Source organism: Nerophis lumbriciformis, linkage group LG08 (genome assembly GCF_033978685.3).
Source record: "Nerophis lumbriciformis linkage group LG08, RoL_Nlum_v2.1, whole genome shotgun sequence".
NCBI lineage: Eukaryota > Metazoa > Chordata > Actinopteri > Syngnathiformes > Syngnathidae > Nerophis > Nerophis lumbriciformis.
Window position 1 is genome coordinate 37976505 of NC_084555.2, and position 16273 is coordinate 37992777.

At 40.2% G+C, this 16273-nt stretch overlaps 2 protein-coding genes across 5 annotated transcripts in view; one reads left to right on the forward strand and one right to left on the reverse strand.

Annotated features, from left to right (window-relative positions):
• Nucleotides 1–8114, reverse strand: part of slc38a6 (solute carrier family 38 member 6) — a 38840-nt gene extending 30726 nt beyond the window's left edge. The window contains exons 1-5 of one of the 4 annotated variants that reach the window (XM_061968862.2): nt 7524–7883; nt 5986–6107; nt 5836–5909; nt 5557–5609; nt 2752–2791 (exon numbers count right to left, since the gene is read on the reverse strand). In XM_061968862.2, coding sequence (XP_061824846.1) covers nt 2752–2791; nt 5557–5609; nt 5836–5909; nt 5986–6107; nt 7524–7580 — 346 coding nt within the window. In that variant the 5' untranslated portion in view covers nt 7581–7883. Of the gene's footprint in view, nt 1–2751; nt 2792–5556; nt 5610–5835; nt 5910–5985; nt 6108–7523; nt 7884–7971 lie in introns of those variants that run through there. The other 3 variants (XM_061968861.2, XM_061968863.2, XM_061968860.2) reach the window with 3 other exon arrangements.
• On the forward strand, nt 7794–15380 carry trmt5 (tRNA methyltransferase 5). The gene is made up of 5 exons (XM_061968859.2): nt 7794–7875; nt 8010–8596; nt 8708–8832; nt 13802–14435; nt 15023–15380. The coding sequence occupies exons 1-5, from the start codon at nt 7832–7834 to the stop codon at nt 15079–15081; spliced, it is 1449 nt and encodes a 482-aa protein (XP_061824843.1). The 5' UTR covers nt 7794–7831; the 3' UTR covers nt 15082–15380.
• The last annotated feature ends 893 nt before the right edge of the window (nt 15381–16273 follow it).

The following is a 16273-nucleotide window of genomic DNA, read 5'->3' on the forward strand; positions in this document are numbered from 1 at the left end:
ATCTACGGTCCGTAATATCATCAAAGGGTTCAGAGAATCTGGAGAAATCACTGCACGTAAGCAGCTAAGCCTGTGACCTTCGATCCCTCAGGCTGTACTGCATCAACAAGCCACATCAGTGTGTAAAGGATATCACCACATGGGCTCAGGAACACTTCAGAAACCCACTGTCAGTAACTACAGTTGGTCGCTACATCTGTAAGTACAAGTTAAAACTCTCCTATTCACCCAGAAACGCCGTCGGCTTCGCTGGGCCTGAGCTCATCTAAGATAGACTGATACAAAGTGGAAAAGTGTTCTGTGGTCTGACGAGTCCACATTTCAAATTGTTTTTGGAAACTGTGGATGTCGTGTCCTCCGGACCAAAGAGGAAAAGAACCATCCGGATTGTTATCAGCGCAAAGTTGAAAAGCCAGCATCTGTGATGGTTTGGGGGTGTATTAGTGCGCAATACATGGGTAACTTACACATCTGTGAAGGCGCCATTAATGCTGAAAGGTACATACAGGTTTTGAGAAACATATGTTGCCATCCAAGCAACGTTACCATGGACGCCCCTACTTATTTCAGCAATGCCAAGCCACGTGTTACATCAACATGGCTTCATAGTAAAAGAGTGCGGGTACTAGACTGGCCTGCCTGTAGTCCAGACCTGTCTCCCATTGAAAATGTGTGGCGCATTATGAAGCCTAAAATACCACAACAGAGACCCCCGGACTGTTGAACAACTTAAGCTGTACATCAAGCAAGAATGGGAAAGAATTCCACCTGAGAAGCTTAAAAAATGTGTCTCCTCAGTTCTCAAACGTTTACTGAGTGTTGTTAAAAGGAAAGGCCATGCAACACAGTGGTGAACATGCCCTTTCCCAACTACTTTGGCACGTGTTGCAGCCATGAAATTCTAAGTTAATTATTATTTGCAAAAAAAAAAAAAGTTGATCAGTTTGAACATCAAATATCTTGTCTTTGTAGTGCATTCAATTGAATATGGGTTGAAAAGGATTTGCAAATCATTGTATTCCGTTTATATTTACATCTAACACACTTTCCCAACTCATATGGAAACGGGGTTTGTAGAACCTCTAAGACTTATTTATTTCTACAGTACAGAATGAGCGAGGGTCACTCGAAAAAATGAGCAGCAGGGTTTATCATTCGTGTTTACTTGTTAATCAATATGTTGTACGGAACAATTGTACAGAATACAGACACGCTTTGTGTAGTGTAGTAGTAATAGCTTCTCAAGGTTTAATACCACATCCAAGTTGATTGCTGCTGAAGCAATTTGATACAAATGTGAATTGTAAAGATTTTTTAAAGATAAATATACTTTTTTGTACTGAGTCACTAATAAAGAAGTAAACGTTATGTACTACAGTATGATTTATTTCTTAGCTGGAGTTTGATGGCATTCATGTCACTGATCATCATTATCTTACAATTAGCCTCATAACTTGGTGTTTGCTCACCCAACCTTTCTTCCAGGCTTATCTGTGTTATGGCTGCACCTCTAAAGGGAAAATTCTGACATGATAAGTCATTTAGTTTATATGTATTAACCTGTAAACCCCAAATATTCTACAACATGTCTTTTTCAGACTTTTTTTCCAGTAAAATATCCCAATATTTTGGATTTAAATGCTAATATTACAAGGGTTGTTATGCCAAACTGATCTATTTTAAATGAAATTTCAGAAGTAAAGGACACAACCCCTACCAATATCATCCTGTAATGAATTTGAAAAAAATACAAAAGTGCATTTGCAAATTCAATAAAAGTTAAAATGATCGAAATCAGAGACGCAAGTGATACTGAGTCTTGTTTTGTATGACTGACAAATAAACATTGCACAAATGCCAAACCTAGTTGGTAGACGACCACATTCTATCAACCACAAAAGCAACACAGACACACAACAGACAATATGTACTAAATAGTTTCATGCACTTGACATCACTATAACAACACTGACAGAGATCATTCAGTACTTACGTCTCTAACAAAGACGTCCTTGAGTGAAGAGAAGGATTGGTTATTAGTGGAGTGGTAAGAAAACATGTAAGAAGAAAATGGATATGGGATGGTGTGTGTGTGTGTGTGTGTGTTTGGTCATCAAAGTAAGCAACATAAGACAGAGTCACTTTCATTACACTGTGAGAGCCTCTATGCTGGCCAGTAATAAGGTCAATTGGCCCATCAGCCTTTGGCAGTGCAGATGAATGTTTACTCAGGGTGAAGCTAATTGCACTCTTATAAAAGGGGGCCCAGCGTGCAGACAGATGCATGCTGGAGTGGCTCTAACACACTGACCCCCCCCCATTCCACAATGTGCCCCATGCTGGGAAAACCACAAACATACCAGAGGGCAGCACAATAATCCACTCAGCAGCGCCACTAATGAGTGCGGTAGCACCATCACCTCGGACTGCCAAAGCCAGCGAGGCCGCGGGAGCAGAGAGAGGGGGCCGAGTCCAAAGAGGAGGGGCTCCTCTTAGGGTCCTTTTAGGGGCTGGGAAGGGGTTTTACCATCAGTGATCAATTAGAGCAGAAGTCACGTTTCAGGCCCAGGGGAGGATGGCTGAGGACAGCATCCATGGGGTCAAAGGTTATCAGAAGAATTTTGAGTAATAGCCTAGCCATTGAGCAATAACCTAACAAGCTGACAGCAGGGGGCACTCTCTGCCCCAGTAATAAAGTGGTTATTATCATAGGAAAATGGAAATTATGTTGAGAAGGAACAAGAGACTTACCGCCAACATTTTGGACGAGGATGGCAACTGCAACGAGAACCTATAGAAACATTTTAACAGGATGAGTTGTGTTTTCAGCATGCTAAATTTTTAAAAGCTGAAAAAAAGTGAACATTATCTGACATTTTCACCTGTAAATACACAAAACACGATGTAACCATTCCTGTATGTGACGTAAACAGCATATATTGCAAGGGTTCTTCTCAATGAACACGCAGAGGACATTTTGCTTTTTTTTAGCTTCACCACAGAAGGCCTCCAGTGATTAAAGTGGCAAAGAAAAGCAGTACAATGACAACCATAAGATTCGAAGAACTTTATTGTCATACCAGCACACGAGGCATGAGACGGCAAAAAATTTAGTACCCGAGGTCACGTATTTAGCCGAATGAGTACCCCAAGAACGATAGTATGTCTGTAGTCATTTAAAAATAATGGGATATGAATACAGTAGGTTATAAATAGCATAGCTATGTTAATACGAATAAATAATAAATAGAATAAAATAAATCACATAGAACCAAAAGTAAATGTACAACATCAGTGGGAGAAGTATTAATTTGTAGATCTAAACATATTTATTTTGCTTTTCTGTATTTTACTCATATTTTGCAAATGCTACATGGCCAATTAAACAAATATGAAAATTACATCATCAATCCATGCCACCGCCAAATAGACGACAATCCTGTGGGAAACCCTGATATAAGGTAAAGTGTCACACACGTCCCTGTTCAGGCTGCTTGATACAGTATGGCTAACTGAACAATACAGAATGTGCATCACATGCAGTTACAAAGAGGAAAGATAACATTCATTATTATTATGTAAAGGAAAACTTATGTGAGATAAGCACACATATTGTATGTCTCTTTTTTTATGCATACCATCTTGTAAATAAACGTAAATAAGTCAGCTATCAACTGAGTCAATGGGAGTGGCTCTCTTTTGTCTATAAACATCCAAACACTTCGGTCCAAGGTTTTATATACATGCTATAAGTAAATATTCAATGCAGTAACAGGCACAATCATATAGAGATGTCCGATAATATTATCGGCCGATAAATGCTTTAAAATGTGATATCGGAAATTATCGGTATCGGTTTCAAAAAAGTAAAATTAATGACTTTTTAAAACGCTGTTGTACGGAGCGGTACATATCCGGTAAAACATGGATATAAACCCAGTCAGCAGCCCCTCCCTTCTCCCCACACACAACACAGGAGTTGACGACTGCAGCATGGGAGGTTTACTGGCGACGCTTGATGACCTCATCAAACCGCTGCGAGCGGAGCATAACAACAACAAGAGTGTGTTGTTGCCGGTGCTGTAGCCGTGGCTAACAAGCGAGCTCGCTCGATGACTGACTAACGACACTATGTCTATGGTTTGGGATTATTTTAAAGTGTCTGACGGATAAAAAAACTGGCAATTTGCAATGACTGCAAAAAGTTGGTTATGCGAGGAGGAACCAAGACGTCTTCCTTTAATACGAGCAATTTTATCTCTCACCTCTTCAAGAATCATAAGGAGATACACGATGAATACAAGCGGAAGATGGATGAAAAGCAAACACTGAAAAAAAGTAGTACCACACAGTTGACGCTTAAAGAGAAAAAACAAAAATACAACAAAAACCACACCGGGGCAAAAGCTCACGTTGTGGTCAGGGACAACGCACGACGGTGGAGTTTGATGTGGATAGTCTGCCCTGCATGGCGCACACTTTGCAGCTTGCAGTGAACGGAGATGCCCTGTCTCAACACAGCATTTCAGAATCTCTGGCTGACTGGTAGGCCACTTCAAGCACTCACCACTAGCTTGCAGCACATTTGTGTTACTCATACAAATACGTTAGCGCAGGGCAGTTTGAGCCCAGTTTATAATTTCCTGTTATACAGTATGCCAGGCAGTCTTGCACTAAATGAGGACTATGTTATTGTTTACTGTTTTACTCTAGTATACTCTGGACTGAAGCTGTGTGCCTTCGTTGTTTTTGTAGCTGTTGTTTTGAGGCATGTTTTAAAAAAAAACAAAGGATAATGCACTTTCTTAAACTTAGACTAGACTTAGAGAAAGTCAAAGTATAGTACTTCCCATAGTTGTAGTGGGTATTAGGATTATCTCAGGGAGAGCATATCCCAAATTCCAAGCTGCTGTTTTGAGGCATGTTAAAAAAAATAATGCACTTTGTGACTTCAATAATAAATATGGCAGAGCCATGTTGGCACTTTTTTTTCCATTATTTGAGTTGAAGTTGTTGTTATTTTGGAAAACCTTGTTACATTGTTTAATGCATCCAGCAGGGCATCACAAAAAAATTAGGCATAATAATGTGCTAATTCCATGACCGTATATATCTGTATCGGTTGATATCGGAATCGGTAATTAAGAGTTGGACAATATCGGAATATCGGCAAAAAAAGTCATTATCGGACATTTCTACATTCATAATATGTAATATTTATGTATTTTGGTCATTTTAAGCATAAGGTAGCGCATTCATTTCACAGAAGCATCACAATGTTCATAATTTCATTCAACAACAACTACAGTACTAATCATGACAGACTTCATGAAAGACAACAAACAAAATAAAATGTATACAGTGTGTACAATGCGTGTACAGTGTGAGAGATATTTCTGTCAATTTAGGTAGGTAGGTCGTTCTGTCTTACACTGAGATTTTACTTACAATGTGTTGTAAGAACGAGGACCACCTGTACTGGTTGAATGAAATAAGGAACTATTGGTTGTTTCACAAATAGAGTAGGAAATAACAATTAAAAAACACAACCCTTACTTTTCCTGGTTTTTGTAGCGCTCGTCCTCCAAGATCTTCATATGAATTGATTCCTTCAGAAGACAACAGAAGTCCAAATATGATTTTTTTTTTAATGACATCATACAGCAGTAGCCTATGCGTACAGGTTTTCTCTCGCTTGTTTTAAAACAATTTTTATCATTAGCCGATTTAATGACACACATGGAAAATCAAAACAGATAATGCAATGTTCACACCTTTAAGATTTTGAGATGTAATCCTGAGTGAGGTAACAAAGATTGTTGGTCACTCTCTCACCTGTCAGATCACAAAGCTTGAGGAGGAGGTGTATGGAATACCCTGCAAGGCTGGATACAAGTATCAACAGGATACTAGACAGGAAGTGCGGATAAAAGGATATTAGCTTGACAGTCATATTAATGTAAGCTGTTGTGAGAGTGTGCCTACCAGAAGCCAACTATGCCGGTGCTTGCCATGGCATAAGCTAAACCCAGAATACCGCTGCCCATGATCGCATTCATCAGGTTAAACACTGACGAGGCAAAGGAAGCGCCTTTAATCCCTCTCTGCTGCATAGAACATAAAGAGAAATGTGGTTAACAAAACAGAAGTAATCAAATTACTATAATTGCATCTTATAATGTGGTGAACAACTGGCCAGTCCTGAAGATTCATCTTGTGAAGAGCAACACAGTGGCATGTAGGATCAGGGAATGGAAATGGAAATGGATCGAATAGGATTTGAGCTGCAGGCTGCGGGACAGCTGCCTGAGCTCAGGATAAGGGGAGCTGCCCAAACTGATTGACCCCCTTTAATAGGGATATCCTGGAAAGGACGAGTGGCCACACTGGTGTCAGTGTCACAACAAGCGTGGATTGACCTGCGGGCCGAGGATACTCTGAAAGTAACTGACACCAGCTGGAAGAAAATGTACAGTCATCGCTTCACAACAACAGGTTTTTTGACTCAACAATAAAACTGAGTTGTACATTGACCAGTGCAACTTTTTATGGGCTTATTCTCGGTCAGTGACACAGACCAGACGGCGCACTAACCAGTTGTGAAGCGCTTGTTAAGTTAAATGGCAGCTACTGCCCACCAAAACAAGAGCTTCTCTCGAAGGTAAAGAGCAGAGGAGCTTCTGACTGACCTCATAAACTTGACTGATTACGCCTACTTTATGTGTCATTCTAACAATATAACTTTTTTTATTGATAGTTATTAGAATAAAACATATTCAACTCGGCATACAAATGAGTACAACCAAAATATGACATTTTTAAAATAAAGATGCAAATTAGAATACAATCAAATTGAATCAGCCACCTTAGTGCACCGACTTTGGCGCGTTCGCTAAATTCTAAACATTTATATTCTGATTGACTGTGAACATTCTGAGTTATGAATTGTAACATCACCATACACTAGTTCGGGGGTCTCCAACCTTTTTTTCTTCTGAGAACTATTTTTACAAAATAAAAACGGCAGACAGCTCGTCATTTTGGTCACGTTTATTTGTGTATCTTATTTCAACCAAAAGGGAATACACAAGTGCGAACACCGCATTAACAACGTGTTGGTATCCACAACTCACGTTTTGCAATACAACATTTTGTTTATCCGTATCTTATATTTCAGTGCGCATTTTTTTTCTAGCAAGGATTTTTTTTTTTTTGGACAAAAACGATTTTGTGTTTTATTTATATGGCTGGCAACATTCAAATTGTATTTTTATAAAGCAGATTTCGATTGAAACAAAACGGCCATTGTCTTCGTGCTATTTTGTGGTCATTTGTCAACATAATTGAAAAGTTATGTAATAATACTGAGAGTTTAAGAACATATTATTTGACTTAAAACAAAAATAAATATTTACGCTAAGCACACGTTCATATTTAGAACACATAAATATATTTAAATGTAGTAAACAAGTGAATAATTTTGGTTGTGCTTTCTTTTAGAAGACACGATGGATTCTACTTACATTTAACAGTGGCGTCGCTTCGGTCGCCTCGGTGTGAGCGTTCCCGTTGATACTCATTTTCCTCGAGAGAAAAAAACCACACACTACCACACAACTTAAACGAAGTCTTTGGTGAAAAAAACAGACACAATTACAACCCCATAGTCTCACTCTTCTCTCATCTCCAGCTTGTTATTATTGCCTATGAGGGAGCAAGTCACGTGCCCGCCATTTCCGTCGCATGTATGACATACGTACAAAAACGGACCAATCAGAGACAGACGTTATGCTCCTTCGACCAATCAGCCGAGAGTTTCGGTCCAGTGTGAATGACGTCATTCTTAACACATGGCTGCGACTGGAGGATGTTGAGGTGAGTTCCCACTGATTTTTCATGTAATAAGCGAATAAACAACGAATACTCTATACTTGATAGCAATTTTTTCATAGAAATAGTTAGTTTGTTTACCTTTATGCTTCATAACAACGGAAATTTCGTGATTACAGGGTCATCATCCGAGTTGTTTCACAAGTGCAGACACGAAACAAGCAAAACGTTTCCTCTGCGTTACGGAGCCTCATCTCTCCAGCCCCCACCTCTATTAACTGTGCAGTGAATACCCAAATGGAGCACAAATTATATAAACCTCCTCCACAAGTCCGCGGTATGACGTCTTTGGACAAAGAGGCTTTCACACAGACCCTCACTATCCCAGCTCTACGGGTGCCGACGCGGTTCATCAACAAAGTGACGAAGAGCTTGAAAAAGTCCACCATCCAGCGTCCAGGGATTTGCAGAGTGGTGCAGGACAAGGAGGACAGTCCAGACTTTAAGCTGGTGCTGCTGGACCCTCACAGAGTGTCCTCACTGAACTCTTTTAGCGAGCTTGAGGCAGAAGCTCTCAGGTCATTCGACGTTGTGGAGGAGCTGCAGTACTATGAGCTGAGGTTGACCTACGAGAACCTGAAGAGTGAGGAGGTGCTGGAGGCTGTGCTCCCTCCCGGCCAGGACGTGACGTCTGCGTTCAGCCGAGTGGGACACATAGCACACATGAACCTGAGGGACCACCAGCTGCCGTACAGGAACCTCATTGGTGAGACACATGTGAATCATATCTTCATCAGAGGCCTGCCAAAAAAACTATTTATTGGTTGTTGAAGCACCTGCTTGGGTTATCGATTCACTGGTTTTCTCCTCCTTGTAGGTCAAGTGATCATGGACAAAAACCCTGGTGTCACCTGTGTGGTCAACAAAACAAATATGATCGACTCAACATATCGCAACTTCAAGATGGAGGTGCTGGCTGGAGAGGAGAACATGGTCACCAAAGTAGGTTCTCCAAAGACATTGAAGTCGCTAACGATGCTCAGCACTGTTTTCAACACTACTGTCACACCAGTGCAAATAATGAACTTGTAATTATTGTAATGAATTTGGAGTACTGGTAAAAAAAAAGAAAGAAAAGTGATTCATCACCGAATCTCAATTTCCATTTATCCTGATTCTGAATTGTTTTCACCGTATTTTTCGGAGTATAAGTCGCACCGGAGTATAAGTCGCACATACCGAAAATGCATAATAAAGAAGGAAAAAAAACATATATAACTGGAGTATAAGTCGCATTTTTTGGGGAAATTTATTTGATAAAACCCAACACGAAGAATAGACATTTGAAAGGCAATTTAAAATAAATAAAGAATAGTGAACAGGCTGATTAAGTGTACGTTATATGACGCATAAATAACCAACTGAGAATGTGCCTGGTGTTAAAGTTAAAGTACCAATGATTGTCACACACACACTAGGTGTGGTGAAATTTGTCCTCTGCATTTGACCCATCCCCTTTGATCACCCCCTGGGAGGTGAGGGGAGCAGTGGGCAGCAGCGGTGCCGCGCCCGGGAATCATTTTTGGTGATTTAAACCCCAATTCCAACCCCTGATGCTGACTGCCAAGCAGGTAGGTAATGGGTCCCATTTTTATAGTCTTTGGTATGACTCGGCCGGGGTTTGAACTCACAACCTACCGATCTCAGGGCGGACACTCTAACCACTAGGCCACTGAGTAGGTAACGTAGGTATATTAACGTAACATATTATGGTAAGAGTAATTCAAATAACTATAACATATAGAACATGCTATACGTTTACCAAACAATCTGTCACTCCTAATCGCTAAATCCAATGAAATCTTATACGTCTAGTCTCTTACGTGAATGAGCTAAATAATATTATTTTATATTTTACGGTAATGTGTTAATAAATTCACACATAAGTCGCTCCTGAGTATAAGTCTCACCCCCTATGAAAAAAACTGCGACTTATAGTTAGAAAAATACGGTAATTTGTTTTAAATTAAAACATTTTTAGCTATCATCATGCTTACCTGCTCCACATATACGTCCGCAACCAAGAGGAGCGTTTGTAACCAGTTTAGAATTTTTTAATTATCATTTTTATACTGAATAATGTATTCAAGAATCAGTTGGAATCAAAAATTGATTCTGAATCCCTAGTGTGCATTAGGAGTGCTGGAAAAAAATCCATCTACATTTGAATCGCGATTGTTATTATTCCGATTCGATTATATTTTAAAGAATTTGTGTGAATGTTGTCTATCTGTGTTGGCCCTGCGATGAGGTGGCGACTTGTCCAGGGTGTACCCGGCCTTCCGAATGCAGCGACCCCGAGAGGGACAAGCGGTAGGAAATGGATGGGTGGATTTTTTTAAAGTTGATTAGGCCATCACCCTGCTGAATCACTGCGTGTATACACGTCATATATCAGTGGAGTTATAATTTAAAAAGTTAATACACTGAACAAAAATATAAATGCAAAACTTTTGTTTTTGCTCCCATTTTTCATGAGTTGAACTCAAAAATCGAAAACTTATACTATATACACAAAATATTTATTCCTCTCAAATATTGTTCACAAATCTGTCTAAATCTGTGTTAGTGAGCAATTCTTATTTGCCAAGATAATCCAGCCCACCTCACAAGTGTGGCATATCAAAATGCTGCTTAAACAGCATGATTATTGCAAAGGTGTGCCTCAGGCTGCCCTCAATAAAAAGTTCACACAGCACAATGCCACAGATGTCGCAAGTTTTTAGGGAGCGTGCAGTTGGCATCCTGCAGGAATGTCCAGCAGAGCGTTTGCCCGTGAATTGAACGTTCATTTCTCTACAATAAGCCATCTCCAAAGGCGTTTTAAAAAATTTGGCAGTACATCCAACCAGCCTCACAACCGCTGACCGCGTGTAACCACACCAGCACAGGACCTCCACATCCAGCAGGTGCACCTCCATTATTGTCTGAGATTGCCACCCGGACAGCTGCTGCAACAATTGGTTTGCATAACCAAATCATTTCTGCACAAACTGAGAGAAACTGTGTCAGGGAAGCTCATCTGCATGTTAATCGTCCTCATCGGGGTCTCGACTTGACTGCAGTTCGTCGTCGTAACCGACTTGAGTGGGCAAATGATCACATTCGATGGCGTCTGGCACGTTGGAGAGGTGTTCTCTTCATGGATGAATCACGGTTTTCCCTGTTCAGCAGACAGCGTTTGTGGCGTTGTGTGAGAGAGCAGTTTGCTGATGTCAAAGTTGTGAATCGAGTGTCCCATGGTGGGAGTGTGGCTATGGTATGAGCAGGTGTATGTTATGGACAACAAACGCATGTGCATTTTATTGATGGCATTTTGAATGCACAGAGATACCGTGAGGAGATCCTGAGGCCCATTGTTGTGCCATTCACCCCAGACCATCACCTCATGTTGCAGCATGACAATGCACGGCCCCATGTTGCAAGGATCTGTACACAATTCCTGGAAGCTTAAAACATCCCAGTTCTTGCATAGTCACCGGACATGTCACCACACCTGTGAGGTGGGATGGGTTATCTTGGCAAAGAAGAAGTGTTCACTAACACAGATTTGTGAACAATATTTGAGAGGAATGGGTATTTTCTGTATATAGTAGAAGTTTTAGATCTTTAAGTTCAACTCATGAAAAATGGGAGCAAAAACAAAAGTGTTGCATTTACCGTATATTTTTGTTTAGTATATATATACACCGTACCAATAAAAACTTTTTCAAGATATGTTTTGAGGGAAAAAATGTATTACAAAATACAAAACAAAAATAAATCATGTTTTCATCTGGTAGTATGTTGCCATAAAAATAATATTTCTTAACTGCTTGATAGTTTCTCTCTGCCGGATTGATTTTCATTATCTTGAAGTCAGCATGACTCCTTTCTCACCGACCCTTTTCTCAGCTCTGCACTGTACAGGTAAAAGCCAGTAAATTAGAATATTTTGAAAAACTTGATTTATTTCAGTAATTGCATTCAAAAGGTGTAACTTGTACATTATATTTATTCATTGCACACAGACTGATGCATTCAAATGTTTATTTCATTTAATTTTGATGATTTGAAGTGGCAACAAATGAAAATCCAAAATTCCGTGTGTCACAAAATTAGAATATTACTTAAGGCTAATACAAAAAAGGGATTTTTAGAAATGTTGGCCAACTGAAAAGTATGAAAATGAAAAATATGAGCATGTGCAATACTCAATACTTGGTTGGAGCTCCTTTTGCCTCAATTACTGCGTTAATGCGGCGTGGCATGGAGTCGATGAGTTTCTGGCACTGCTCAGGTGTTATGAGAGCCCAGGTTGCTCTGATAGTGGCCTTCAACTCTTCTGCGTTTTTGGGTCTGGCATTCTGCATCTTCCTTTTCACAATACCCCACAGATTTTCTATGGGGCTAAGGTCAGGGGAGTTGGCGGGCCAATTTAGAACAGAAATACCATGGTCCGTAAACCAGGCACGGGTAGATTTTCCGCTGTGTGCAGGCGCCAAGTCCTGTTGGAACTTGAAATCTCCATCTCCATAGAGCAGGTCAGCAGCAGGAAGCATGAAGTGCTCTAAAACTTGCTGGTAGACTGCTGCGTTGACCCTGGATCTCAGGAAACAGAGTGGACCGACACCAGCAGATGACATGGCACCCCAAACCATCACCCAACCATGCAAATTTTGCATTTCCTTTGGAAATCGAGGTCCCAGAGTCTGGAGGAAGACAGGAGAGGCACAGGATCCACGTTGCCTGAAGTCTAGTGTAAAGTTTCCACCATCAGTGATGGTTTGGGGTGCCATGTCATCTGCTGGTGTCGGTCCACTCTGTTTCCTGAGATCCAGGGTCAACGCAGCCGTCTACCAGCAAGTTTTAGAGCACTTCATGCTTCCTGCTGCTGACCTGCTCTATGGAGATGGAGATTTCAAGTTCCAACAGGACTTGTCGCCTGCACACAGCGCAAAATCTACCCGTGCCTGGTTTACGGACCATGGTATTTCTGTTCTAAATTGGCCCGCCAACTCCCCTGACCTTAGCCCCATAGAAAATCTGTGGGGTATTGTGAAAAGGAAGATGCAGAATGCCAGACCCAAAAACGCAGAAGAGTTGAAGGCCACTATCAGAGCAACCTGGGCTCTCATAACACCTGAGCAGTGCCAGAAACTCATCGACTCCATGCCACGCCGCATTAACGCAGTAATTGAGGCAAAAGGAGCTCCAACCAAGTATTGAGTATTGTACATGCTCATATTTTTCATTTTCATACTTTTCAGTCGGCCAACATTTCTAAAAATCCCTTTTTTGTATTAGCCTTAAGTAATATTCTAATTTTGTGACACACGGAATTTTGGATTTTCATTTGTTGCCACTTCAAATCATCAAAATTAAATGAAATAAACATTTGAATGCATCAGTCTGTGTGCAATGAATAAATATAATGTACAAGTTACACCTTTTGAATGCAATTACTGAAATAAATCAAGTTTTTCAAAATATTCTAATTTACTGGCTTTTACCTGTATGTGACAGGAAGAAAAGCTCTGACTAACTTGGTAAAGAGTTTCTTGGTATTACCCCTTCGTTATGTATACATCTTTAGAACCTGATTATAATATGTCGGTTTTTTTTAAGACTTCTTTGAAAAATATCTTACAATGGAACAATGCTGTACAGTATAATAACCAAATAAGTAAATATTAAAAGGCCCTGAATATGAAAACCAATGAGGACGTACAAGTTAATCCTCGGATGCTTGTTCAAATGAGCTTTCGTGAGGTACGCTGATGTGTCACATGAAAGTGTGCATGAGGATGTGTGACTTTTTAGGCCTATTTTTTTCCAGAAAACTAGTCTGTACCTGCATTTACCGTAATAGCCTTTGAAGCTTTCAAGTTTTAAGGTTCTGATGTTGTTCTCCTGTGCATCTGTTTTCCAGGTAAAAGAAAACGGGGTTACGTACGAGTTTGACTTTTCTCGTGTGTACTGGAACTCAAGGCTGAGCACAGAGCACCAGCGTGTGGTACAGCTCGTCAAACGCGGTGACACCGTATTTGACGTGTTCGCTGGCGTAGGACCCTTCGCCATCCCGGCAGCTAAGTTGGGTGCCACCGTGTTGGCCAACGACCTCAACCCGGAGTCTTACAAGTGGCTGCAACACAACAGCAAAGTGAACAAGGTGGAAGGCAAAGTCAAAACTTTCAACATGGACGGCCGAGAGTTCATCCGAGGTCCACTCAAGAAAGAGCTGCCCAAGCTGCTGAAAGGAAAAAGTGCGGTGCACGTGGTAATGAACCTGCCTGCTTTGGCCCTGGAGTTTTTGGATGCCTTCAGAGGCCTCCTGTATCAGGAGAACGAAGAGAACGTCCCCACAGTTCACTGCTACGGCTTCTCTAAAGACGACAACCCAGAGAAGGACGTAGTAGATAAAGCATCCCAAAGCATCGGGTTTCCTCTAGAGAACCGCTGCTCTGTGCATTTTGTACGGAACGTCGCTCCCAACAAAGATATGATGTGTGTGAGCTTCACCCTCCCTAAAGAAGTCCTCTTCAGCCACGATGATGCGCAGACTGGTGAGAATTCATCTCCAAAAACAATGTATCATTCTGGATTACATACTGTGTGAAAAAGAACACAACATTAGGTACTAGGGCTGCAACGATTTATCAATTATTTCGATTAGAAAAAAGCTTTGATTTATATTTTGTTGCTTCGATTAATCGTTTGAGTGTAACTAATAACAATAGGTACAATTCGGGCTGTATATAAGAAGGTAAAATTAGTTAAATAGAAGGTAAAACATGGTAAAAGAAGATGATAAAAGGTCAAAGAAGGTTAAAAAAAAAAGGTAAAAGATTATGGGAAGCAGTATTTTTTTTAATTTAAACTATTTTCCATGAAATTCACATTTAGGCTATGGTGGGTTCTATCTGATTACTCAATTGCAGAAATTAATCGATATCTTACTCGATTGCTAAAATAATGGAAAGCTGCAGCCCTTTTAAGGTACATATGGGATACAAAATAAAAATAGTTACAATAAACCTGCTTGCTTTTATTTGACAATGTTAGAGAAGTACTATTCATTTACCTCTATATTTGTGTTTGTAGTGTGCACAATGATTTTAATTCCTGACTATCTTTTCTTGATTATGCACAGAGTCTTCAGAGGAACCGGCACCCAAAAGGCAAAAGCATGAGGCGGCAGATTCAACATAGAATTGTATTTAATTCTTTTTTTTTTTTTTATAAATCTCACATCATGAACTTTTATGCGAGGAAATATTTGCATCAGCCATTTTTTTCCACACACATCATCTGCCTCATCCTCCTAGCTCGCTCCTATGCTGGCCAGGAAGACGCGCTGGCTATCATTCATCAGCTCGCACGAGAAACAATCGCATTAATTTACTTTATTAAGTGCATGAATAATATTGTGGAGTGAGCAAGCATGACAATTTTTTTTCACTTGATGGATTATTTACTGTATTGCCAAATTATTAAAAATTTTAATCACATTCACAAGTATTGATTTGAATGAATTTAGATAAATCAGAGTAAATAGCCATCCATCATCATCTTCCGCTTATCGGGGGTCGGGTAGCGGGAGCAGCAGAAAAGCCCAGACTTTCCTTAAATATAAATTTTTTATCTATATTAATCGTGTTTCATTGTGCATAAAGACTCAAGAAAGAAGGGAATACCGTATATACTGTATGCCCTTAACATGTTTATGAAACACTACTAGCATATCAACAACAACAAACATTTCTAAACATTTACATTCGTCCATCACCCCATCGCACTTTGAAGTTTGCGGCCTCATTTTGTCGAATACTTTTTATTTTTTTAATTTATTTTTTTACCAAAATAAAAAAAATTCAAGCATAAAAATGACTAAGTGAACAAAATTATAAATATTGCAGTATTGGCCACTCGATGAGACCAAACCAATCAGTGCCGTGTTCAGTATCGTGGCCGCTGATTGGCTCAGCTCTCGTGTTATAAAACTTACTTAAAAGGTTTTTATGCTCTGCCTATTAAAATATTTGCTTTCTAATTAATAATTCCAACTTCTCAGAAAGTAATTTACCATGACTAGGCCCCAGAACTAATTAACTGAGATAAACAAGGGTTTACTCTAAACCAGGGGTCACCAACCTTTTTGAAACCAAGAGCTACTTCTTGGGTACTGATTAATGCGAAGGGCTACCAGTTTCCATTCATCCATTTTCTACCTCTTATTCCCTTCGGGGTCGCGGGGGGCGCTGGAGCCTATCTCAGCTACAGTCGGGCGGAAGGTGGGGTACACCCTGGACAAGTCGCCACCTCATCGCAGGGGCTACCAGTTTGATACACACTTAAATACATTGCCAGAACTAGCCAATTTGCTCAATTTACCTTTAACTCT